We start from the raw sequence: 23,282 nt of genomic DNA, 5'->3' as shown, positions 1-23,282 counted from the left end.
CACTGACTTAGACACCAGTCACAGGGATCCCCCCAGTGTTGTGTCTGCCCTCTGGGAGCCGACCAGCCAAGACGGCCATAATTAGTGCCTTGCACACAGCAGGGCTCAGTAACTCTAAAATCAATCAGAGACAGACAAATACGTAACAGATATACTGATGATGAGCGTGAAACTCAGAAGGCAAGAACAGAAGAAGGTACTGAGTACAAGTCAGAGCCAGGTGTGACTGGGTGTGGGAGCAAAGGTGAGTGCATCTCTAAGAAGTGAGGACAAAGATGGAAGAAATAGAGACACGGAGGTTCCAAATCTAGATGGTGTGGGCTTAGGAGGCCATCCCTGTCTGCTAATTAATTGTCTTAATTCAGGGAAGACACTACTTTGGTTGGTTCATACAGCTTACGAGCACCGCCCCATCCTCACTCTCCCTTGCACTCCCCTCCCCCTCCTCCCGCCTAGCCAGACCAGACCTAGGGACCAGGCATGATAAAACGTTAGCTAGGAAATTACCCTGTTCTCAGAGGCCCCACAATCCAGTGATTCTGTTTCTTAGGAATGGAACACCCATCCTTGCTTAAGGTTGAAATTCTGGAAGGAAGAGGAGGATGTTGGATGCAAACTGATGGCCCTTGGATGATGCCAGAGTAGGATTTAATTTCTGAGCCACAGCTCAACGTATCACAAGGAAGCCTGGCGGAGGGAGGAAGGTGAGAGGCGTTTCTGATGCAGGTCACACACATGGAACAGCTGTGGCAGGGAAGGGCCATGTCTAGCCGTTCAGGCTTATTTTCTGGAGGCCTCACCCCACTGTAGCCAACATATTAAAATGCCCTCATACTAAATGTATTGCTTTATAAATAATTTGAAGGGAATTTTATAACTTTGCTTTGGAAATTAAACGACTATGAGTAAGTTTTTTTAATGTATAGTTGGCTGTGACTTCTCAGCAATCATCATGCATAGAGATGAAATCTAACAAGTGTTGTAAATAAGATGAGAATATTCTGAATATTAAATTTGACAGAATAATGAAACTGACAGTATTGTGTTTTATAAACATTTAATTACATATATTTTTGTATTTTGGTGCCAATGACATTATTTATTTATTTATTTTTACTATCTATTCTTTAAGCCTCGGCATGTGGGATCTTAGTTCCTTGACCAGGGATCAAACCCGGGCCCCCCATAGTGGAAGCGTTCAGTCCTAACCACTGGACTGCCAGGGAAGTCTCACCAATGACATTTTTAAAGGTTTCAGATGTTTCCGTACGCTTTCGGCACTGTGCTTAAATTAAGGTGCCCGGCAGCTAAACCTGCCCCGGTGATGGAGGACTTTGACTTTTTGGTTGTCCTCTAGCAAGCTCTCTAGCAAACAAGCAGAGTGTCTGATAGATGGCCAAGCTGGGTTGAAACCCAAGGAGATATATAGATATAGTATATGGTGTTTTTCTGGTAATGAGGTTATTTAATACTATCCAAGAACCTCATTTTTTTTTTTCAGAGCAAAGTTGATGTATTTGGTCAAACAAGATATTGCCTCAAAAAAACTTGGGGAAGCCAGAGCATGAGAAGGAGTACTTCTTGGCATATTTCTTCAAGCCAGATTTGGGAGTTGGCCATATCTCCGCTTACATGGCTCATGGCCTCAGGGTTCTCCAAGATGAGGAATCAACACTAATGTGAAAGGGGGCATGAGAGAAGGGTCTACTTTAGCCCTGACTGTGACCTTCACGGAGACATCGGTGAAGTGGAAGGGATAAAAACCTTTTGTAAACAACCCAACCAAAGAACCAGGGAGGCAAAAGCCATGCAGGGTCTGGTGTGTTCCATGTGCTGGGGAGGCCAACTTAGAAAAAGTCAGAAAAAGAATGAGCATGACTATGATTGGAGGAGTCATCTTCTTTAAAAAAAAAAAAAAAAGAGGGCTTCCCTGGTGGCACAGTGGTTGAGAGTCCACCTGCCGATGCAGAGGACATGGGTTCATGCCCTGGTCTGGGAAGATCCCACATGCCGCAGAGCGGCTGGGCCCGTGAGCCATGGCCGCTGAGCCTGCGCGTCCGGAGCCTGTGCTCCTCAACGGGAGAGACCACAACAGTGAGAGGCCCGCGTACCGCAAAAAAAAAAGAATATGAGCATGGCTAAAATGAAACTATCAATTGGGGACTTTGAGATAGCTATATTTACCATGTTAAAGGATCTAGTCTAGTGGAAAAGGTGAACAACATGCATGAACAGATGGGGAATTTGAGAAGAGAATAGGAAACTAAAAAAGAAATGGAAAACCAGAAATGCTAGGAGTGAAAACCTTAATATCAGAGATGAACAATTCCCTCAACCAGTTAATCAACAAACTGGACAAAAGCAGAGGAAAAAATCTGTGAGCTTGAAGCTAAGTCAGAAGAAATGTAAACAAACTGTAACATAAAGAGGAAACAAAGGAACAATTGAGCAAACCCAAAACTAAGCACCGACTTGAGTGGGCCAATGACAAATGGTCTAACACACATAATTGAAGTCCTAGAAGAAGGGAGACAGAATGGGGCAGAAGAAATATATGAAGAGATAATCACCAAGAATTTCCCAAATTAATGAAAGAGAACAAACCACAGATCCAAGAATGTCAGAGAACCCCAAACAGGATAAACACAAAACACACCTAAGCATAGCATAGTCTTAACTGCTGAAACCAAAGATAAGAGAACATCTTGAAAGCTGCCAGAAAGAAAAACAAATTACATAGGAAAGTAAGAAGTCGTCTCATCAGAAACTTTGCCAGCCAGATGGTTACTGAGGCCTGGCTGTATCCCTGCCTTGTAGGTCTACAAGATAACCCAGTGGTATTCCAGGACATTCCCCTGTTTAGGGGCTGATATTAGCTTAGGTGGGTTTCAGTTACCTACAGAAACAGTAACGGGCTGGAACTGAGCAGTGGCTCAGCTAAGCAGTGTCCTCCAGGGCATGGGCTCCAGTTCTCCACAGTGCCCAGCCTTCCTACTCGTGTCACACCCAGCCCCCTCCTCTCTTTACACACACCCGGCCCTGAGCTGGCTGGTGGCTGCATCACCCCTTAAAAACTATTGGCTGTGAGCTGGGAGGAGGCCGAGTAGGTAGAGGCTAGATATACTAGTTGACTGGCCTGAATGCCCCTCAAGGTAGGCCCTGGGATCTGACTGTTGCCTCAGATTCTTTCCCCAGGGGACTTCCCTGGTGGTCCAGTGGTTAAGAATCTGCCTTCCAATGCAGGGGACACGGGTTCTATCCCTGATCGGGGAACTAGGATCCCACATGCCACAGGGCAACTGAGCCCGTGAGCCACAACTAAAGAGAAGCCCTCGCACCGCAGCGAAGATGCCATGACGCAGCTAAATAAATAAATAAATTTCTTCCCCCAAAGGTGACCTAACCTGGAACAACCAAAGCTGAGTCCAGCTGGCATACCTGTCAGGGCTCTGCTGTCTGCTGAGGGGATGGTCGTCGCTATTAGCAGTAATGTCTGTGGGCGGGAGGGCAGCTGCCAATAATTCAGGGTCTCCATGGGGGTCAAGAAGATTCAGGTTTCCTCTCCCACAGCCCCCTTTCTAAGAGTCCCTGTGTAGGCCTCTGTCACCTCACTTTCAGAAGAGAGTTCCTTTCCTGCAGGAGCCACAAGGAGGCAGCAAAGTGCTTGTTGAAGGGCCTCGGCTGGCCCGGAGAACAAGAGGGCCAAATGAAAAGTATCGGAACCGCTGAAGGATGGACACAGCTGAAGCTGGGTGGAGTTCATCTGAGAAGGTGCTTGGCTGAGTGAGGAAAGCTAGTATGGCAAAGGTTAAGGGAATGAGACAAGGGATTCCTGACCCATCCTTTGGACATCTGGATCCTGCAGGTAATTCTTGGTGGCTTCAGCCTAGGGCCACTTCCTCCTCACTTGACCACTCACCCCCAGCAGGGTCCTCAGCTGTGCAGTTCAGAGATCTCTCCTTGTCAATGATTCTTCAGGCAACTATTTTTTAGGAACTCCTCCAGAAAGCCCTGCCTGAAGACTTCTTCAAACATGTATCACGTCCTCATTCATTCAACAAATACCTATTGGGTAACTAATACTAGGCACTATTGTAGGCATTAGGGATACAGTGCTGAAGAAAATAGTTGTTTTTTTTTTTTAAAGTGATTTCGCAGAGCTTACATTCTATTGGGCAAAAATGGACAAATAAAAAATTAGTAGAATACACAGTATGTCAGATAGTAAAAGATGCCATGGAGAAACACAAGTTTCAACGAGGGGTAAGGTACCAGAATGTAGAGTTTACCTTTTTTTTTTTGGCCGCACCGCTAGGCTTTTGGGATCTTAGTCCCCCAACCAGGGATTGAACCCATGCCCATGGTAGTAAAGCGCCGAGTCCTAACCACTGGACTCCCAGGGAAGTCCCAAGGTTACCATTTAAAACAGGGCATAAAATAGGCCTCACTGAGATGACACTTGAGTAAAGACTTGAAGGAGATGAAGAAGCGAGCCCTGGGGAAGGGTATGCAGGCCGAGGGAACAGTCTGAGGTGGGAGCATGCCTGGCATAGTCAAGGAATGGCCGTATCTTCATTGTGACTGGTGCCAGGTGAGTGAGTGGGAGGAGAAAAGCAAGGAAAGTGTTGGAGAATGACTGGAGGGACAGATCACATAAGGCCTTGTAGGCCACGGTAAGGACTTTATTTTCACTCTGAAAGAATAGGAGCCATTTTTTTTTTTTTTGCAGTATGCGGGCCTCTCACTGTTGTGGCCTCTCCCGTTGCAGAGCACAGGCTCCGGACGCGCAGGCTCAGCGGCCACGGCTCACGGGCCCAGCCGCTCCGCGGCATGTGGGATCTTCCCGGACCGGGGCACGAACCCGTGTCCCCTGCTTCGGCAGGCGGACTCTCAACCACTGCGCCACCAGGGAAGCCCCCAGGAGCCATTTTTTACTCTGAATAAAATGGAAACCATTGCAGAATTTTGAGCAGAGAAGTGACATAATCGGACCTCACCTTCAAGAGCATTGCTCTGGCCATAGTGATGTGAACAGACTGAAGTCTGGGAAGGGGGAAACGGAGACCAGTTGAACACTGACAATTCCTTTTGCATTCAGGAAAGTTTAGGAAATGAGCGCAAATGCTATTCCCTCTACCAAGATGCCTCTCCTAGTCCTCCCTAAGATGCCCCCTTCTCCTGGAGGCTCTCTCAACCTTTGTTCATGCATCTCTTCCAGCAATGGTCAGTCTTGTCTTTGTTCTGGGATTATTGGTGGGCTGTCCTCATCCCCCCAGATCATAAACTCTTTAAGAGCAGATGCCCAGTTGCTTTCACAGCTGTAGCCGCCCCCAGTACAGAGTGCTGTGCACATAGTAGAAACCAAGTCAGAATTTTCTCTAAGGAATAAGTGATCCCATCCCTCCATAGTTGAGCTGCCTTGCTCTTGCCTCTGAGGCTTCTTCCGGGCTGTGTTTCTGCCTGGAGAGCCACATCTCTTTGTGTTAAACGCTTAACCATCATGACAGCCCTAATTCAGTCTGTTTGCCATACTACATGACATAGCTTGTCAATGGCCTGCAAAGGCAGCCTGTCAGAGCTGGCAAGAAGCACATACCAAACACTGTTTGCCAAAGCCATTGGCCTCTCTGGAGGCTACTGAGAGCAAATTAAATGAGTAATTATTGAGTCCTTAAACATTTATTGAGCACCCACTGTGATGTTATGCTCTGTACTAGGCAGTAAGAGTATAAAAGTCAATAAAACAAACTTCTAAGGAGCTTACTGCAAACATAGGGTACACACCACATGCAAAGCACTGTAGAGGGAATAAAAATAAATAGAACTAGGTCCTTGTACTCCCAAGGACTTACCGTCCACCCATCCACCCGTCACTTATTCAGCAGTTACTTAGTGTACTGTGTGAAGGCTGGATGTACTGATGACACTGAGACACAATCCCTTTTCACAGTCCAGTGTGGAGACAGGGTAGTAAATAGGGGGGAGCTGGCATATGTAACAAACACAAATACAGTACAGGGCAGGTGATATAATACAGATGCAAAATACTTGGAGAACAGGAGAAGGAGACGTTCATTGCAGTGAGGGTCTGGAAAGGCCTTCAGGTCTAAGTGGGATTTCAACAGAAAGCTGAAGGATGGATAAAACTAACGCAGGTGGCAGGGGGGTGGGGAATCCGAGGGAATAGAATACTATAAGCACGGAGCATGTTTATGGGCCAAAAAGTAGTCAGTGTGGCGTAGTTCATGGGTAAGAAGCCAGGTGTTACAGGAGCAAAGCTGGGCTGAGATTGGGTTTGGATGAGCTTGAAGGCCAAGCTGAGGATTTTCCTCAGCAGTGGAAAGCCACTGATGATTTTCAAGGAAAAGAGTGATGTTACTAGATCTGCATTTTAGAGAGGCAGCCATGGCAATGTGGAGAGGCTAGAGAATGGATGCAGGGAGACCAGTCAGAGGAACAGTAATGACGATTTGAACTAAAGTAGTGTAAAGACCCAGCTTTGAATGGATTTACTCATTCATGCCCTTATTTTGTTCACAGACATCTCGATTATGTGCAAAACCTTGTATTGACTGAAGGTGGGGATGGAGCAGACAGGGAGAAAACAAAAATAAGACCCAGTTTATGTCCTTAAGGATATTATAACCAAGTGAGAGACATGGACCACTAAAACGCTACCACGGTCTTCCCTTGCTTCTGTCATGTGATACTTGGTTTCCCTCCTGTTCCCCACACTCCTCTGGCTCTAGTAGGAGTGCACAGTCTTCTGCCTGTACTCCAGGGGTCGCTTCAGGGCCTGGACACTCTCCTCATGCCTCAGGATATCCCAAGATGACTTCATCTTCCCTTATGGCTTCAAACATCAGCTATATGATGACGATTCCCCAATTTATCCCTAGTCCCAATCTCTCCCCGGAGTCACAGAGCTGTATACCCAAACACCCAACCAAGCATCTCAACTGATTGCCCACTGGCACCTCCAACTCAATTCATCCAAATAAAACTCATCATCTTCCCTTCTTACCCAAACGACCTTCTCCACTTATGCTCCCTATCTCAATGCATAACTATCACTCTCCATTTACTGCCAAAGCCAGAAACCAGGGTATCATCAGTGCCTCATCTCTTGTACCCCTAAACCCAGTCTGTTATCAAGCCCTATCCAGTCTACATTTTTTTTTTTTTTTTTTTTTTTTTTTTTTTGCGGTATGCGGGCCTCTCACTGTTGTGGCCTCTCCCATTGCGGAGCACAGGCTCCGGATGCGCAGGCTCAGTGGTCACGGCTCATGGGCCTAGCTGCTCCGCGGCATGTGGGATCTTCCCGGACCGGGGCAGGAACCCGTGTCTCCTGCATCGGCAGATGGACTCTCAACCACTGTGCCACCAGGGAAGCCCCCAGTCTACATTTTATGTGTCTTCTCCTTGGTGACTACCCTAATTTAGGCTACTTACTGATCTCCCTGTCTCTAGTTTTGCTCTGTCAGTCTATGCTCCATACTAAGCCAGAGAGATCTTTCTAAAATCCAGATCTCATACCATGCCCGTTTAAAAACTTTTTAAGAGCTTTTCATGAATTTAATCACGGCCTATAAAGATTTGTGTGACAGCTCTTCAGCCTGGCTGTATGATATTCCATTGTATGGTGGACCATAATTTATTTAAGTAGTTTTCTAGTGATAGATGTTTGAATTGTTTGCAAACGTTTGCTACCGTAAATAATGCTATTGTTGTTATGTATAGTTTATTTTGCATGTGTGAAAGTATACTGGATTAGAAATTATATTCATTTGTAATTTTGGCAAGTACTGACAATTTACGGTTCTACCGGTAACATATATGAGGGCCTGTTTCTCCATAACCAGGCCAAGGGCATATTGTCAAACATTTGGGTTTTTTGCCTGTCTATAGGTGAAAAATGATATCTAAATGTAGTTTCAATTTTCTTGTGTATGAGATTGAGCATTTTTTCATATGTCTAAGAGCCATTTATCTTTCCTTTTATGTTAACCATCCCATTTTGTTATTGGATTTTTGTTCTTTTTCATATTGATTTGAAGGGATTTTGTATATACCGAGCAAATTAGTCCTTTTGTCTGTGGTATGAGCTGCAAATATTTCCCCCAGTTTGCCATTTGTCTTTGTTTATGGTGTTTTTTGCTCTGCAGAAATTATAGATTTTTATGTTGACAGAATTGTCTTTTTTAATGCTTTGGGAAACTTCCTGCTATTCTGAGATATTTTCTCCACTACAACATATCAATTTATAGTTTTACTATTTTACATTTATTTAAACACAATTGATTCATATGGATTTATTTTAGCGTAAGGACTAAAGTAGAGATACCACATTATTTTTTTTCAGGTGGCTACACAATTGTCTCAATACCACTTACTGTATAATCCATCTTTTCCCTACTGATAGAGAATGCCATCTTTATCATATACTAACATTTTAAATGTCTTGTGTCTATTTCTGGACTCTTTATTTTGTTCTCTTGATCAAATTGTCTATGCTTGCACTAGTGTCCTCTGGATTTTACTATTTTAGATATTGTAGCTTTTATTGGTTTAATATCCAATAGAGCTATTCCCCTTTCATTAACTTTCTTTTTCAGAATGTTCATGGTTATTCTTGATGCAAAAATTTCCATATGAACTTTATATTCAGGTTATATAGTCTGTTGGTATTAGATTGTGTTAAATTTATAGATTAATGAGAGCTGACGTCTTTATGACAGTGAGTCTTTCAACCCAAAAATAGAGTATCCCTTTCCATTTATTCATGTCTCCTTTTGTGTCCTTCAATAGCATTTTTAGTTTTGGGCACCTACATCTAGCACACTGTTAAGATTACTCTTGGTTACATTACATTTTCATTGCTATTGTAAATGATACATTTTATTCTCATATACTTTCTAATTGGCTGTTGTTTATTGACTTTTTATAAATTAATTTGTACCCACTTTGCTAAAATGTCTTATTTGTATTAGTTTTTCAGTTGATATCCTTGGATTTTCCAGTTAGGCTATTATATCATAAATAATGGTAATTTCACCTCTTCTTCTCTAGTTTTTTTATCTCATTCCTCTCTCTTCTGTAATTAAGTAGGCTAGTACTTCCAAAGCAGTGTTAAATAAAAATAGTCACAGGGGCCATCCTTGTGGAATACCTAACTTCAATGGGAATAATTTAGGTTTCCTCATTAAGTGTGATTCTGGCTTTCGGACTGAGATATATACATTTTGTCATGTTAAATAAGTTGGATGTTTCATAAAGTTTGTGATTCTCTACCTTGGGGACTGATATTTCAGAGAGATTCAGTCTGTATATGAGACTCATCCTTTGCAAATGGTTTCTCCTCCCTTAGAGAAAAAAAAAAAGGTGTACAGATATCAAGTAGAGTTCACGTTGACTTAAAATGCATTGTGAATCCAAAGGCAACTTTGTACTGGTCAACAGCTTTATTAAACTTGCCTTCCTAAGAAGGTATATTTGAGCCAACAGCAGAGAGATCCTGTGTCCTCTGACCAAGTGCCCAGAAGGTAACAGCCTTAGGTGAAAGAAAAACTGGTCCTGCTCTAGTGGATGGGAGCCGGGAAGGGCTGTGCTATCAAAGTCTGGGTCCTAGACTGACCACCTGGCAGGAGACACCAAGACCCAAGCCCTAAGAACAGTACCAACAGCTAACATTTTTTAAGCACTTGCTATATACAACGTACTTGTTTAAACAATGAGTGATTTACTCCTCAGAACCATCCTACAAAGTGGGTACTACTATTTCCCCGCAGATGATGGCAAACTGAGGCAAAGAAATATATTAACTTCTCAAGGTCACAAGATGGTAGGTGATAGAGCTAAGGTTTAAAGTCAGGCAGAGCCTGTATTCTTAACCACCATGTCCTAATCCCCCAGATGAAGGAGCCTGGGGCCCTGAGTAAAGATCCAGGAGAAACCATGATGATCGTGGCCTCCACGGTAAGCCACGTCTATCCAGGGATAGTGCTGCACTGTGAAAGATTACCGTGGAGCCAGGGACAGTTAACTGGAGGTTAGATGACTGGTGCCATTGCTAAGTTTTCTTTTTATCCATACTCTTCTTTTTGTTCCTTTGCTGGCTCCTCCTCTACCTTAACTTACATGTTGGAGTGCCCCAGCCATGGGTCTTGGACCTTCCTATTCTCTGTCTACACTGTCTCCCTAGGCATTGGCATTATCTTCATGAGAATGATTCCCTAATGTATATCTCCAGCCCAGGTCTCCTCCGTGACTGGACTAGTGTGCCCACCTCTCTACTCAACACCTCCACCAGGATACCTCACAGGCATCTCATACTTAACATGTCTAAACAGAACTCTTCATTTCTGCGCCTATACAAACCTCCTGCTCCCACAGACTTCCCCTTTCCCCTAGGTTTATTTAACATGCTTATTCAACAAATATTTATTAAGTACCTACTATAGCAGTGAACAAAACAGGCAAAACCCCCTGCCCTCATAGACCTTATATTCTACTGCTGGGGGACATATAATAAACAGGAAAAAAATAAGTAAATTACATCACACATTAGGAGAAAATAAATGCTAACGAAAAAACAAAGCAGGGAAGGGATACAGAATGCAGGGGATGGGGACTGAAACTTTTAAAAGACCAAGTGAGAGAAGCAGGAGATGAGGTCATGACCTCATGAGCTTTTACTCCAAGGATGATGGAGGATTTTGAACAGAGGCTTGATATGAGTGGATTTCCATTTCTTTTAGCTGCTGTGAAGAAATTGGAGGAGAGGCGGTAAAGATGAAAGCTGGGAGACTAGTTAGGGAGCTCTTGCAATAGTCCAGGTGAGAGAAGGTGAATTCAGGGTATTTGGATCAGGAAATAGTGTTGGAGCTGGTGAGGTATGACCAGATTCTGGATATATTCTAAAGAGGGGGGTTGTCTCATATCCATCCAGGTACTCAGGCCCCAAATCTAGATCTTATCCTTGATTCTTCCTTTTCCCTCATATCCTATATTCAATCCATCAGTAAGTCCTTGTGATTCTACCTGCAAAATATACATCAAAGTCACTATTTCTGCCCATCTTACTGCCCCCACAACCCAGCTAAACCCCCTGAGTTTACCTCTCTCACTTGGATTGCTACAATAGCCTCTTCATCTGATCTCTCTCCTTCCTCTTTTGCCCCCCTACAATCCATTCTCCACAAGTAGACAAAGGGATCATTTAAAACATTAAATCATATCACAGGATGGATGCTTTTGCTTGTCATACTTTAAAGGCTTTCTAATGCGTTAAGAATAAGGGCCAAGGGGACTTCCCTAGGGGTCCAGTGGTTGAGACTCTGTGCTTCCACTGCAGGGGACATGGGTTCGATCCCTGGTGGGGGAACTAAGATCCTGCATGCTGTGCGGCATGGCAATAAATAAATAAATAAATAAAATTGTTTAAAAAAAGAATAAAGATCGGGGGCTTCCCTGGTGGCTCAGTGGTTGAGAGTCCGCCTGCCGATGCAGGGGACACGGGTTCATGCCCCGGTCCGGGAAGATCCCACATGCCACGGAGCGGCTAGGCCCGTGAACCATGGCCGCTGAGCCTGCGCGTCTGGAGCCTGTGCTCCACAACGGGAGAGGCCACAGCAGTGAGAGGCCCGCGTACCGCAAAAAAAAAAAAAAAAAGAATAAAGATCAAAATCTATACCATGAACTACAAGGCCTAATGTGATCTGCCCTGATGACCTCTCTATTCTCATCTACCTCCCTCTTTTTCTTGATCATCCTGTTCCAGCCACACTAATCTCCTTCCTCCTCCTCAAACTCACCAAGCTCTTTTCTGCTTTGGAGTTATGCTGTCCCCTCTGACTAGGTCATCTTAGCCCAGCTCTTTGCCTAACTGGTCCCTTATCAGCTGTCAAATCTCAATTCAATTGTCACCTCCTTAGAGACCTCCCTGATAACTCTCACCTAGTATAGCTACTATGCTATATCTAGTATAGTCCATCACACCTTGTATCAGAAAACACAATCTTTCAGGGGAAATAAAATAGGTTAATACTCATTAAGCAAGATCACAAATGAACACGGGACTCTTGAAGCAGAAGGCTATCATACACTGTCAGGGCCAGAAGCGCTAGCCTCCCATCTGACACTTGAATCGCCTGGCAATGTCCAGGTGATGTGTGCTTGACACCTCCACTGAGGGGACCACCCTAGCTGCTGGACAGCTTTGGAATTGTATCTTTCTTATTCTGAGCCGCAGTATGTTTCTCTAAGGCTATTACCCTTTTGTGCCCCTCCAAGGAAGCATAAAACAAATAGAAACCCTCTTTTAGAGGACAGTCTTTCTGGTTTCTCAAGACAGCTCTCACACCCCCAAACTCCCAACTTTTCCTGTAGGTTTGTCCTCCCATCTCCAGGGCACTCTCCTCTGAAGGTGCATCCTTGGGTCGTCTTACCTCCCGGGGCCCACAGCTGCCTCCAGGAATCCAGGTGGGGTCGGGCTGATGGGAAGGGCACTCCTTCTCCCAGGGCCTCTACCTTCTAGAACCGCGGCCTACAACCCTCCCTCCGTTCCTTAGACATCAACCTCCCTGCCCCTTCTATATGTCACATCTCTCCGGCTGGAGGGAGCTCAACATCATCTCCCCGTGTTGTGCCTAGCACAGGGCCTGCCACAGAGTAGTTTCTCTAAAACCTTTGGTGGAATCAAACAATCCATAATTGGTCCTGAGAAACTATCAAAGAGTCCTAGATGTCTCAGGAGGCCGCAAGATTCGGAAGCCGAAATCTAGTCGGCCGCCCGGCCCCACCCTCGGGCCAGCCCCTTCCAGCGTTGCCTCATCTCGCTACTCAGGCTATCCTGCCCCAAGTCTCGCCTTTCCCTTTAATCACTTTCTCCAACCTGGATTCTATAATCCCTGACGCCTCCCTATATGTTGTCCCAATTGGGAAAGCCTTTAATTTTGGCTGTTAACAAAACAGCCACACCTTCGCTACCACGGCCACGGCCACGCCCCCTTACCCAAGTTACCGGGGTGAACCGGAAGGGGTTGCGCAGCCCTTAGTTCGTAGACCCGGAAGTAGACGGGCCTCACGGAAGCCGGCTTTGGCCCTGCGGCTGCTGCCGTCGCCGCGGAGAAATTGTTGGAGCTGGCAGCCTAGGAATGGTGAGACCTCGCGGTTCGCCTCTGAGTGTTCTGAGCAGAGTTGGGGATGAAATGGAGTTCTCCAGAGTGCCGCTGGGGACGACACCCCGCCAGGTTTGGGGCCCCGCCCCGGGAGCGCCCCGATAATCTGCGCATGCGTGGGCCGGACCGGGCCAGAATCTGGTCCTAGAAGTTACGCATGCGCAAAGGTGGCATGCCGAAGGTGGGGTGAGAATTGGTCTGGGAGTCACCCTTTCCCCGCCACCGGCCCGTGGGGCTTAAACCAAGGCTGCGAGGGCATCGGGGTTCACTCGGTGCTTTGCTTTTGCGTTGCAGGGCTGACTTCGTCACCACTCCTATCCCGAGCCCGTGAAACAGACCTGGACTAATCCCCTACTGTGGGTGTGCCCTTGGGGGGAGAACGAGGGGTGGAGGGCCGGAGAAGGCAGGCGGCGCTGACCCTGCCCCAGTCTACCCGCGGAATCGGGCCCTTCACCCTCTCCCCAGGTGGCAAGATTCCCAGCCGTATCAAATGGTACGGCGCGAGGAGCGCACCTGGGGGCAGGGCTAGAACGCTGCGCGGAGAGACGCCCTGGTCAGAAGGGGCGGGACTCTCCGAAGCGGCGCGCTCCGCAGAGTCCCTACTACCTGAGTTCTCCGGGCTTAGGCGAGGGCCCCGCCCAGGGTGGTTGATATTTGCTCAGTTCCCAAGCCGCGTTTTTTAGCTTCCACGAGGTACCACCCATTAAATCTTCAGCCAGAGCTTCAGATGAAAAAAGTGAGATGGGCTGGTAGGAGTTCAATCTCCGTTTCCTTTTCCCTGCTTTGGGCTGGGAGGGGAGCTGAATGGGCAGCTGACAAAAAGTGAGCCAAGAATCCCTTGTTTCTTGCTAGTTTATAGTCAAGGCCCTTAACCTAGGGGCTATGAGTAGAATTAGAGTGGTTTGTGAACCACTCTAATGTGTACATTTTTCTAGGGTCCATAGCTTTTATCACTGTCTCAGAGATGTCGGTGACCTTCGAAAGACTACTGGTTTATCAGGGTCATATTGGCAGAGTATATTGTGTCTCTTCTCCTGGTGTTTTCCCTAGCTTATGGGATCCTGGGGACCTGTTCCAGTATAAGGAGGTGAAGCTGGCCAGTTCGAAACCTGAGCCTCAGGGAGCCTCATTTCTCCTTTGCAGAATCTCTTCTCAGCCTCTAAGCTCACCTGGTCAGAATCCTTGGATGAACCTGTGGGACCCTTCCTTCTAGCCCTGTGGTTTGGAACCAGTGGCTTTGGGACTGTGAGAGGATGGACAAAGGTAGTATGAGGCCGGGCCAGCTCCCCAAACGCTCAGGCGCCAAGCATCTGCTGATTCCACCCCGTGCCTGGCACGTGTGTCTTTCGGTCCTGGCTGGGCATTGCCACCTCCCCCTGGGCCAGCACCACCCACGTACCTCTCAGCAGAGGCCACAGTTGACTGACTTGCTGTTGAGCTGACGCTCTTTGGCATGGCTGCATTTTGATGGCAGAGGGAGCAGTTATGCCCAGAGCCCGGTGTGTCGGCATCACCAGTCTGACCTGAGCACCATGTGCTGCACGACATGACACGTGGCACCGGGAGAACTGCCCAGCGTGGAAGGTCTGGGCCCAGATGGGATCTGGATGGCCAAGGAACTCCCACCTTAAAACTTCAAGTGTCAAGGAAGCAGGGGAGGGACCAAGAGGGCTGGTAGGGGAAGGGGGGCTGAGGAGGGTTCCCATGTGCAGAGGCTCAGGGCTCTGCTAGGCATTTAGGAGGCCTGGGTTCACCACTTCTCTTCTTCTAGATTCTCAGGGGCTGCTAGATTCATCCCTGATGGCATCAGGCACTGCCAGCCGCTCAGAGGATGAGGAGTCACTGGCAGGGCAGAAGCGGGCCTCCTCACAGGCTTTGGGCACCATCCCTAAACGGAGAAGCTCCTCCAGGTACTAGGGTTTGAAGGGCCAGAGGCTGAGACTGCTGCATGCCTTCACCCCTGTTGGGAATGGCTCCCTGAGCCCCTCTGGAGCCCAACTGTTGGCAGACTCTTGTGCTTTTCCTGTCCCTACTAAGTCCCTCCCAATGAGACTGAGAGCAAGGGAGGGAGATCTTAGGTTTTGGACAGGAAATCTTTGTGGTACAGTACACTGTCATCTCAGGGGTGGAGCATAGCAGTTCCATGCCCCATCCACTGAGCCAGAGCAGTTAGCATCCTACCTGCTGGGAACCTGCTCTACTTTGGGGGCTGGGTGTGTGTGAGTAGGTACCGGGGATGGGGCACAGAGCGTTCACTGGGTAGGACTATTCTCAGGTTCATCAAGAGAAAGAAGTTTGACGATGAGCTGGTGGAGAGCAGCCTGGCTAAGTCCTCTACCCGGGCAAAGGGGGCCAGTGGGGTGGAACCAGGGCGCTGTTCGGGGAGTGAACCCTCCTCCAGTGAGAAGAAGAAGGTAAGGATTGGGAGACGTGGGGAATGGAGAGGGGTGGGGGCCAGTGCCAGATTTTGTGTTTCCCCACAACCTTTGCCAGCTGGCAAGAGCCCTGCAGAGGAGGCTTGTGAGAGGATCAAGCTGCCCCGGCCCACCTCAGATGCCTCCCTCCTGGGAGCCCATCTCTCGCTACTCCGCTTTTCTTGCTGCGCCCATCACCACCCTGTCAGTGCATCCTGTGTCACATTCTGTGTGGGAGGCACAGAGCATGCATCTATTCTGGGAGCAGACAGCCTGTTCCGAGCATTGCTGGCTGTAAAAATAACCCCCAGGTGGCATTGCTCTGGCCCCAGACACTGTACCAGCAAGAGTGTTTTCCTGGTATCCTCCCCTCCCACCCTCCATGCTGGGGTTGGGGGGCGCCACCAGCAAAAAGAAGACCCCATATGGTCAAGGACTGTGTAGAAGTACTTTGATGGGGGCGGGAAGGGGGAGGGCTGGGCACTGGAAAGCTAGGCCCCCTGCCTGTGGCTTGTTGTTGGGTGGGGCTGGAGCTGCCACACAGTGTGCGAAGCTCTAGGCCTGAAGCCCTAGCTGCCCTGATGAGCTCACTCTGCTCCTGCCCTCTGCCCAGGTGTCCAAGGCCCCCAGCACCCCTGTGCCGCCGAGCCCAGCCCCAGCCCCTGGACTCACCAAACGTGTGAAGAAGAGCAAACAGCCACTCCAGGTGACCAAGGATCTGGGCCGCTGGAAGCCTGCGGACGACCTCCTGCTCATCAATGCCGTGTTGCAGGTAGTGCTTCCCACCACAGGGGTTGTGTTTGCCTTCTCCCCACAGCCTCCAGTTCCCAGCCCCCCATCTAGCCCGGCAGTGTCCTGTAGGTGGCCCGGGAGGGTTCTTCCCAGCTCTGAGGCTGGAGCAAACCACTCTGGGGCCTTGCAGACCAATGACCTGACATCTGTCCACCTGGGCGTGAAGTTCAGTTGCCGCTTCACCCTGCGGGAAGTCCAGGAGCGCTGGTACGCCCTGCTCTACGATCCTGTCATCTCCAAGTGAGTGGGCTGGCCCCAGCAGCGGCGCGGTACTGGGGACACCAGAATTTGGCTCCTGAACAGAAAGAATTGTACAGGGGAGGGGCCTGGGAGGCAGGGCTCCTTGGGGTCTTGTATCTTCTGAGATGATACTGGAGACCTGCCAGGCTTCAGGGGGAAGCTGCTTCCTGATACCAACCCTGCTAATCCAGGCTGGATGTCAAGGAAGTAGCATGAGAGAAAACACCACATGAGTGCCAGGAGCCCTGTTCTACCACCGTGTGCTTTGTGGTTTGGGGCGGTCACCTCCCAGCCTTCCCACACTGACCTCCCACAGTTTCTTCCTCCAGAAGAAGGAGTTGGAACAGAAGAGCACCAGGGCCTCTTCCAGCTCCAACAGTCCAAATACACCTATGCACACACACAACACACACTCTTCCTTCTCAGTCACTTCGTTTGATATCATCAGAATTCGGTCGAATGCATAACACCCATCTTCTACTCCACAGCCCTTGTCACCACTTAAGCTATAGCCACAGCCCTGATATACCAGGAAATGGACAGGGCACAGCTTGGGAAAGAGGAGGTGGCTAGTGGGTGGCAGCTTTGGCCAAGTATGGAGAAAGTTCTTGGGGCAGGAGCAGCAGCTGGTCTCAGGATCTCCCTCCGGACTGGCCTGTAGGCAGCTGTGCCCTTGAGCCTCTTCACGGGGTTGAACACAGGAAGCTGAGTTTTCTGAGTTGCCTGTTGATGTTTTCGGCAGACGCACGAGGTCACAGGTCCTGTGCTAAAGCCTTGGGCTCTTCCTGTAGAGGGCCTGGATCTTTGAGTTCTGGATCTCAGAGGCCTGCAGGCTTTGGAGAAGTAGGAACCCCAGATTGCTTGACACCCTTCCTTCAACCCTGCCCTGCCCTCTATCTCCCTCCTGCCCAGGCTGGCCTGCCAGGCCATGAGACAGCTGCACCCAGAGGCCATTGCCGCCATCCAGAGCAAGGCCCTGTTTAGCAAGGCTGAAGAGCAGCTGCTGAGCAAAGTGGGATCGGTAAGGCTGAGGGCTGGTAATGCCGAGGGGCAGGGCAGGAGCCGGCTAACCTGGAAAACTGACTGCGGGGAGGCTCCACTGCTTGGAGACGCACATACACCTGCAGGGCCTTTGTGGACCGGGTCCTCAGGGAGAGCCAAGCCTGGCTTCCTGGGCGGCAGTAGCTATCACTTTTTCCACCTCCTTCTGGGGACTGGGGCAGGGGGCACGGATGGTACAGCAGAGACAGGAGCAAGGAAACCCAGATGCCCAGAGTGTGCTTCTTGCCCTCCAGACCAGCCAGCCCACCTTGGAGACCTTCCAGGACCTGCTGCACAGACACCCTGATGCCTTCTACCTGGCCCGTACTGCCAAGGCTCTGCAGGCCCATTGGCAGCTCATGAAGCAGTATTACCTGTTGGAGGACCAGACAGGTAACTGGGCCCAGGAGCTGGCAGAGTGAGGGTGCATGTATGTGAGTGTGAAGGGGGCTGGACACAGCTGCCCTCAGGTGCCCTGTAACAGATCCCTCCGTGGCCCCCGGTGTCTTGTTCGTCTCTCTTTGCAGCAAAAACCACTTCCTTCCAGAGGGAGGGAGAGTGGCTGGAATGGTCTTAGGATCATGGTGAGGGTAGCCAAAATTGCCTAGAATCCTGAACAAAAAGACTAAATGGCAGAGTTGTCTCCCACTTCTTGACTTTTTTGGTTTTTTTGACATGTTTTACCATTACATAAATAATAGTATATTCTTCACAAGTAACATTCAAACATGAGTAAAATGTGAAAGTCCCTTCACCGCTCACCTGTCCCCTTTTCCCACCCACTTTCTCTAAGGATTTCTGCCTCTTCCCTCTCTCCACACTCCTTCTCACTGCCTCTCCTTCCACCAAGCATTTGTGCTGTGGGGCTGTCTTCAGGCCATTCCCAAATCCCTACAGGGACTTTAACCCAGGCCGCCTGTCTTTCTCCTTTCCCAAGGGCCAGAAAGCTTCCTCTCTTCCCTCACCAGCAAAACTCTCACTCTCCTAATAACAGATACTAGGAAAGCAGTCTGATTAACCTGCAGGAAGCTCTTCAGTTAGATTTGGGTTTCGGGGTCAGACTTTCACAGTCCAAGCACACTTTACTTCCTAAAGATTATTGGACGTTGGCTACTATGTAGTTGTTCATACTGTTCTGAAAATGAAGCTTCAGTTCTGCCTGTCACCTTACTCGCTAGGCCCTGCAGCTTCTGGATAATAAAAGAGTCCTACCAGAGGATTTTAGGAAATCTTGTCAGGGGAGGCCCCATCTTTCCTTCCTGAGGATCTCTGCAATTTAGTGCCCAGTGGGCAGCCGTCTTTATTCCAGATATCTGCTGCTGCCTCAGGCTCAGCTATCACTGACCTCCTGCAGAGAGAACAGACACTGGATAAAGTTTATTTTTGCTGCTGTTGCTAGCTCCTTTGTCACTATTTTAAAAGTTACCATGTGTATATTTGTTTTTTTGTTTGTTTGTTTTTAACAAGTTTATTTTATTTTTGGCTGCATTGGGTCTTCATTGCTGCGCGCGGGCTTTCTCTAGTTGTGGTGAGCGGGGGCTACTCTCCATTGCAGTGCGTGGGCTTCTTGTTGCGGTGGCTTCTCTTGTTGTGGAGCACGGGCTGTAGGCACGCAGGCTTCAGTAGTTGTGGCACGCAGGCTCAGTAGTTGTGGCGCCCGGGCTTAATTGCTCCGCAGCATGTGGTATCTTCCTGGACCAGGGCTCGAACCCACGTCCCCTGCATTGGCAGGCGGGTTCTTAACCACTGCGCCGCCAGGGAAGCCCCTATTGTGTATATTTGTTAACGTAAAGGTATAATATTTCTCTTCAAGGGTCGTCTTATGTGGATATTTGATTTCTCCTTTGCTATTTCATGCTTGGAGTCCCTAGGAACAGGGAGTATACACTGCTTACCTATCAAGTCAGCTGAATACTAGGTTGGTAGGATTCAGGCAGTTCTGGCAGGGTGACTGCCCCAACCCCATCTCCCCACAGTCTGAACTAAGGTGGAGGGTGGTGGTGGTGGAGCATTTGTGGCTCCTATGCAGCCCCCCTCACTTCCCTGGCAGTGATGATACCTCAGGGGTTGTCAAACTCCTCAACCAGCAGTCTCACTAGCTAGTCGGAGCTGCTGCTGAGCAGATGCTGCAGCCCTGGGAACAACTGACACTAAGGCAGGAGTTCTCAGATTTGGGGACCCCAATCGCTTTTACATTTTGACCAGAAAAGAACTGAAAAACTTTCATAAAACAATATTTATCCTGAATACATCTGATGGATTCTGATATTATTGCATTCCATTTCTTTCTTTTTTTTTTTTTGGAAAAAAGTGAATTTCATGACCTGTTAACGTGTCATGATCTACAATTTGAAAACACTGGCTTAAGGCTCCCTTCTGACACATCCTGAGTGAGACTTGACAGGCACGTGCCTCTCAGCCCTTTGTCGAATGTGGCAGAAAATGTTTGGGAGCATGTGATGTGGTAGAAGAGGCAGTTTGGATTTGCAATCAGGAAAGCAGGCCTTGATTCCTGGCTGTGTCCTGAACTAGTCACATAGCTTAACCCTTCCTCCTGTATCTGTTTTCTCATCTGTAACGTGCAGCTAATAGTAATGCCTTCCCTATGTAGTTCAAGGCTTTGTAAGTGAGAACTCTTCGCACACTGAAAAGAGCGTGCAAAGGTCAACTTTTTTTTTTTTTAATTATTTTATTTTTATTTATTTTTGGCTGCGTTGGGTCTTTGTTGCTGCACACGGGCTTTCTCTAGTTGCGGCAAGCGGGGGCTACTCTTCATTGAAGTGCACGGGCTTCTCATTGCAGTGGCTTCTCTTGTTGCAGAGCATGGGCTCTAGGCGTGCGGGCTTCAGTAGTTGTGGAGCGCAGGCTGTAGAGCACAGGCTCAGTAGTTGTGGCACACGGGCTTAGTTGCTCCGCGGCATGTGGGATCTTCCCGGACCAGGATTCAAACCCGTGTCCCCTGCGTTGGCCGGCGGATTCTTAACTACTGCGCCACCAGGGAAGCCCCAAAGGTCAATTTTAATTCCCTTCACTTTCTAGAACCACCTCTGCCCCCCAGCAAACCCCAGGAATGCTTTGTGCCAAAGTAGCGTGCAGTCTGATCTGCATGCATGCTGTTACCTGTATCAGGTTAACTTTTGTTGATTTCAGCACGAGGCCGTCCCCATGGGCTGTCTTTACAGTTTGTCCTCTTAGTTCATTTGTCTGCTCAGCAGCTTGCGGTTGAGTAGGAGCATTGGCGCTGACCCTCCCTCTGTCCTTCGTTCAGTGCAGCCGCTGCCCAAGGGGGACCAAGTGCTGAATTTCTCCGACGCAGAGGACTTGATTGATGACAGTAAGCTCAAGTGAGTGGCTGGGGCCACAGGCAGGGCCCCAGTGTCTCCGCAGGACAGAGCTCCCTGTGCTGCCTGGCCCTGCCTCTCCTGCTGCAGGGAACGGAGCCCAGCCCAGACTCGGCCTGGAGCTCCAGTTGTAGCTGTTAGTCTCCCTGCTAAGCGCCCTCCCCGGCCCCCCACCCCCGTTGTATCTTACCCCCACCCCAGGGAGGGAAGCTAGGCTAAGGCCAGAGGAGCAGCCCACGGGACCACTGGGCTGAGGGACTGAGGGATCCTACTGAGCCCAGTAGCACCTAATGGTGATGGCGGGTGAGCTCAAATGGGAGTCTGATTCATCCTTCCCTTCTCGCCCCCCAGGGAAATGCGAGATGAAGTCCTAGAACATGGTGAGTGTGCCCTGGTGGGGACAGTGAGGGGGTGGGAGCTCCTGCTGGAACAGAGAGAAACAGTACAAGGTGCTGGTTACCTCAGCGTGTCCTTCATTACCACCCCACCTCACCCCAGAGCTGACAGTGGCTGACCGGCGTCAGAAACGAGAGATTCGGCAGCTGGAACAGGAACTGCATAAGTGGCAGGTGCTAGTAGATAGCATCACAGGTGAGGAGGCCGGGGGACCAGCAGGGTCGTGCTCCAAATCCCTTCGCCCCTCCCTGCGCCCCCTTGGCTGCTTAGCTGGGTTCACCCTCGTTTCCCAGACCTCTGGCTCCTTTCCCTTAGTGGATCTTGCCCTGGCTCCCTGCCTTCCATGCTGTGGCTCTCAAGAGTGGGCTCCTCTCTGACATGAGCTGCTCTCCCCCAGGCATGAGCTCTCCGGACTTTGACAACCAGACCCTGGCAGTGCTGCGGGGCCGCATGGTGCGGTACCTGATGCGCTCGAGAGAGGTGAGGCCGGCCCAGCCCTCGCTGTCCTCATCCCCATCCCCACCCTTACCTCCCCCTTCCTAGGTTCCCCTCCTCCATCGATCTTCCCCTCACTGCCCTTTCTATGTCTGGTCCCTGATTTCTCATCTTTCCTGGGCCTGTGTGGACTCCTCCCCATTCCTCAGGTTCCAGCCCTCACCTGCCCCATTTCCCCAGATCACCCTAGGCAGAGCAACCAAGGATAACCAGATTGACGTGGACCTGTCTCTGGAGGGTCCGGCCTGGAAGATCTCCCGGAAGCAAGGTACCAGCGGGAAGCAGTGTGAGGATGTTGCTCCCAGCCTCTCGCTGCCCTCCAGCCCTGGGGCTTGGTCTCCGTGGGAACCTCAGGGACTGGCTGGGGCTGAGGAGCTGGCATTTTAAGATCTCTAACTTGGGAGTCCTGGGTGCCTTCTAGCGGCCCCAGGAAGCAGAGGGAACATGGGGGTTTCAGGCCCTCTTCTGGCCTTCCCCCCATCCCATCATACCCCCGTTCCTCTCTATTCCCATAGGTGTCATCAAGCTGAAGAACAACGGTGATTTCTTCATTGCCAACGAGGGCCGGCGGCCCATCTACATCGATGGACGACCTGTGCTGTGTGGCTCCAAATGGCGCCTTAGCAACAACTCCGTGGTGGAGGTGAGCTGGGGGGAGGTGGAAAGGCCGGGATGAGCCCCATGGTGTGGTGAGGCAGCGTGTGGGCCTGCCCGGGCCCCCAGTCTCACCCCCGTCCTTAGCCACCTTCTCTCCCGCCCGCAGATCGCCAGCCTGCGATTCGTCTTCCTCATCAACCAGGACCTCATTGCCCTTATTCGGGCCGAGGCTGCCAAGATCACACCACAGTGAGAAGTGGTGGCAGGACCCCTGGGCTCTCTCTGGCCTCAGTTTCCCCTGCCCTCCCAGACCCCTGGAGCTGGCAACTCAGGCTCCTGGAAAAACCAGAGGGGGCTGCGGGAGACTCAGCTCCTGGCCCCTTGATCTGAGCCTCTGCGGGAGGGCGGGGCTGGCCCTGGGGAAGCCCCTAGAGGCTGGGCCCCTCAGGCTGCCTTAGTGCCAGAGCCCCTCGCCTTCTCTCTGCAGAGGCCCCTACCCTCTCCCCCAGACGCCCACCTTGGCTCCGTGTCTCCAGCTGGTTAGCTTCAGACTTTTCCTTTATTATTTTTCTTTTGTAAATACAAAGCACTGAGTTCCCAAGTAGTTTCTTTTATTATTCTTTTTTTAATATAAAAAATGTGGGGACAGGTGAGGCAGGGGCACATGCAGGGGATAGCAGAACCCCTCCTTGGCCTCAGGCCACTGTCCCCCAGCCTGCAGAGGGAGATGAGACGTCAGAGGAGCAGGCTGAGGTGAGGAAGGGCCCCAGGAGTAGGAGCCCAAAGAT

The 23,282-nt window shown here is 49.6% G+C and overlaps 1 protein-coding gene across 4 annotated transcripts; it reads left to right on the top strand.

The window, feature by feature from the left end:
• The first annotated feature begins 640 nt into the window (after positions 1-640).
• MCRS1 (microspherule protein 1) lies at positions 641-23,092 on the top strand. 4 transcript variants are annotated; one of them, XM_082666825.1, is made up of 15 exons: positions 641-704; positions 14,322-14,441; positions 14,950-15,088; positions 15,454-15,592; positions 16,206-16,364; positions 16,515-16,624; positions 17,537-17,645; positions 17,920-18,058; positions 20,934-21,009; positions 21,358-21,386; positions 21,505-21,597; positions 21,800-21,882; positions 22,078-22,165; positions 22,413-22,540; positions 22,661-23,092. In XM_082666825.1, the coding sequence occupies exons 2-15, from the start codon at positions 14,432-14,434 to the stop codon at positions 22,745-22,747; spliced, it is 1,389 nt and encodes a 462-aa protein (XP_082522951.1). In that variant the 5' UTR covers positions 641-704; positions 14,322-14,431; the 3' UTR covers positions 22,748-23,092. The 4 variants fall into 4 exon arrangements, with proteins under 4 accessions (XP_082522951.1, XP_082522948.1, XP_082522949.1 ...); XM_082666822.1 differs by lacking the exon at positions 641-704 and adding an exon at positions 13,061-13,157; XM_082666823.1 differs by lacking the exon at positions 641-704 and adding an exon at positions 13,506-13,534.
• Positions 23,093-23,282: the final 190 nt, after the last annotated feature.

Source organism: Grampus griseus (genome assembly GCF_964374135.1).
Source record: "Grampus griseus genome assembly, chromosome: 11".
Classification (NCBI taxonomy): domain Eukaryota; kingdom Metazoa; phylum Chordata; class Mammalia; order Artiodactyla; family Delphinidae; genus Grampus; species Grampus griseus.
The sequence above is the reverse complement of the archived record's forward strand: the minus strand, read 5'-3'. Positions and strand labels throughout refer to the sequence as shown.

What these genes read in the sequence shown, in the direction of transcription:
- MCRS1 (XM_082666825.1), top strand. An exon ending in CCTGTTGGAGGACCAGACAG is followed by an intron (nt 18,059 to 20,933) that starts GTAACTGGGCCC and finishes TCCTTCGTTCAG; the next exon opens with TGCAGCCGCTGCCCAAGGGG. An exon ending in ATTGATGACAGTAAGCTCAA is followed by an intron (nt 21,010 to 21,357) that starts GTGAGTGGCTGG and finishes CTCGCCCCCCAG; the next exon opens with GGAAATGCGAGATGAAGTCC.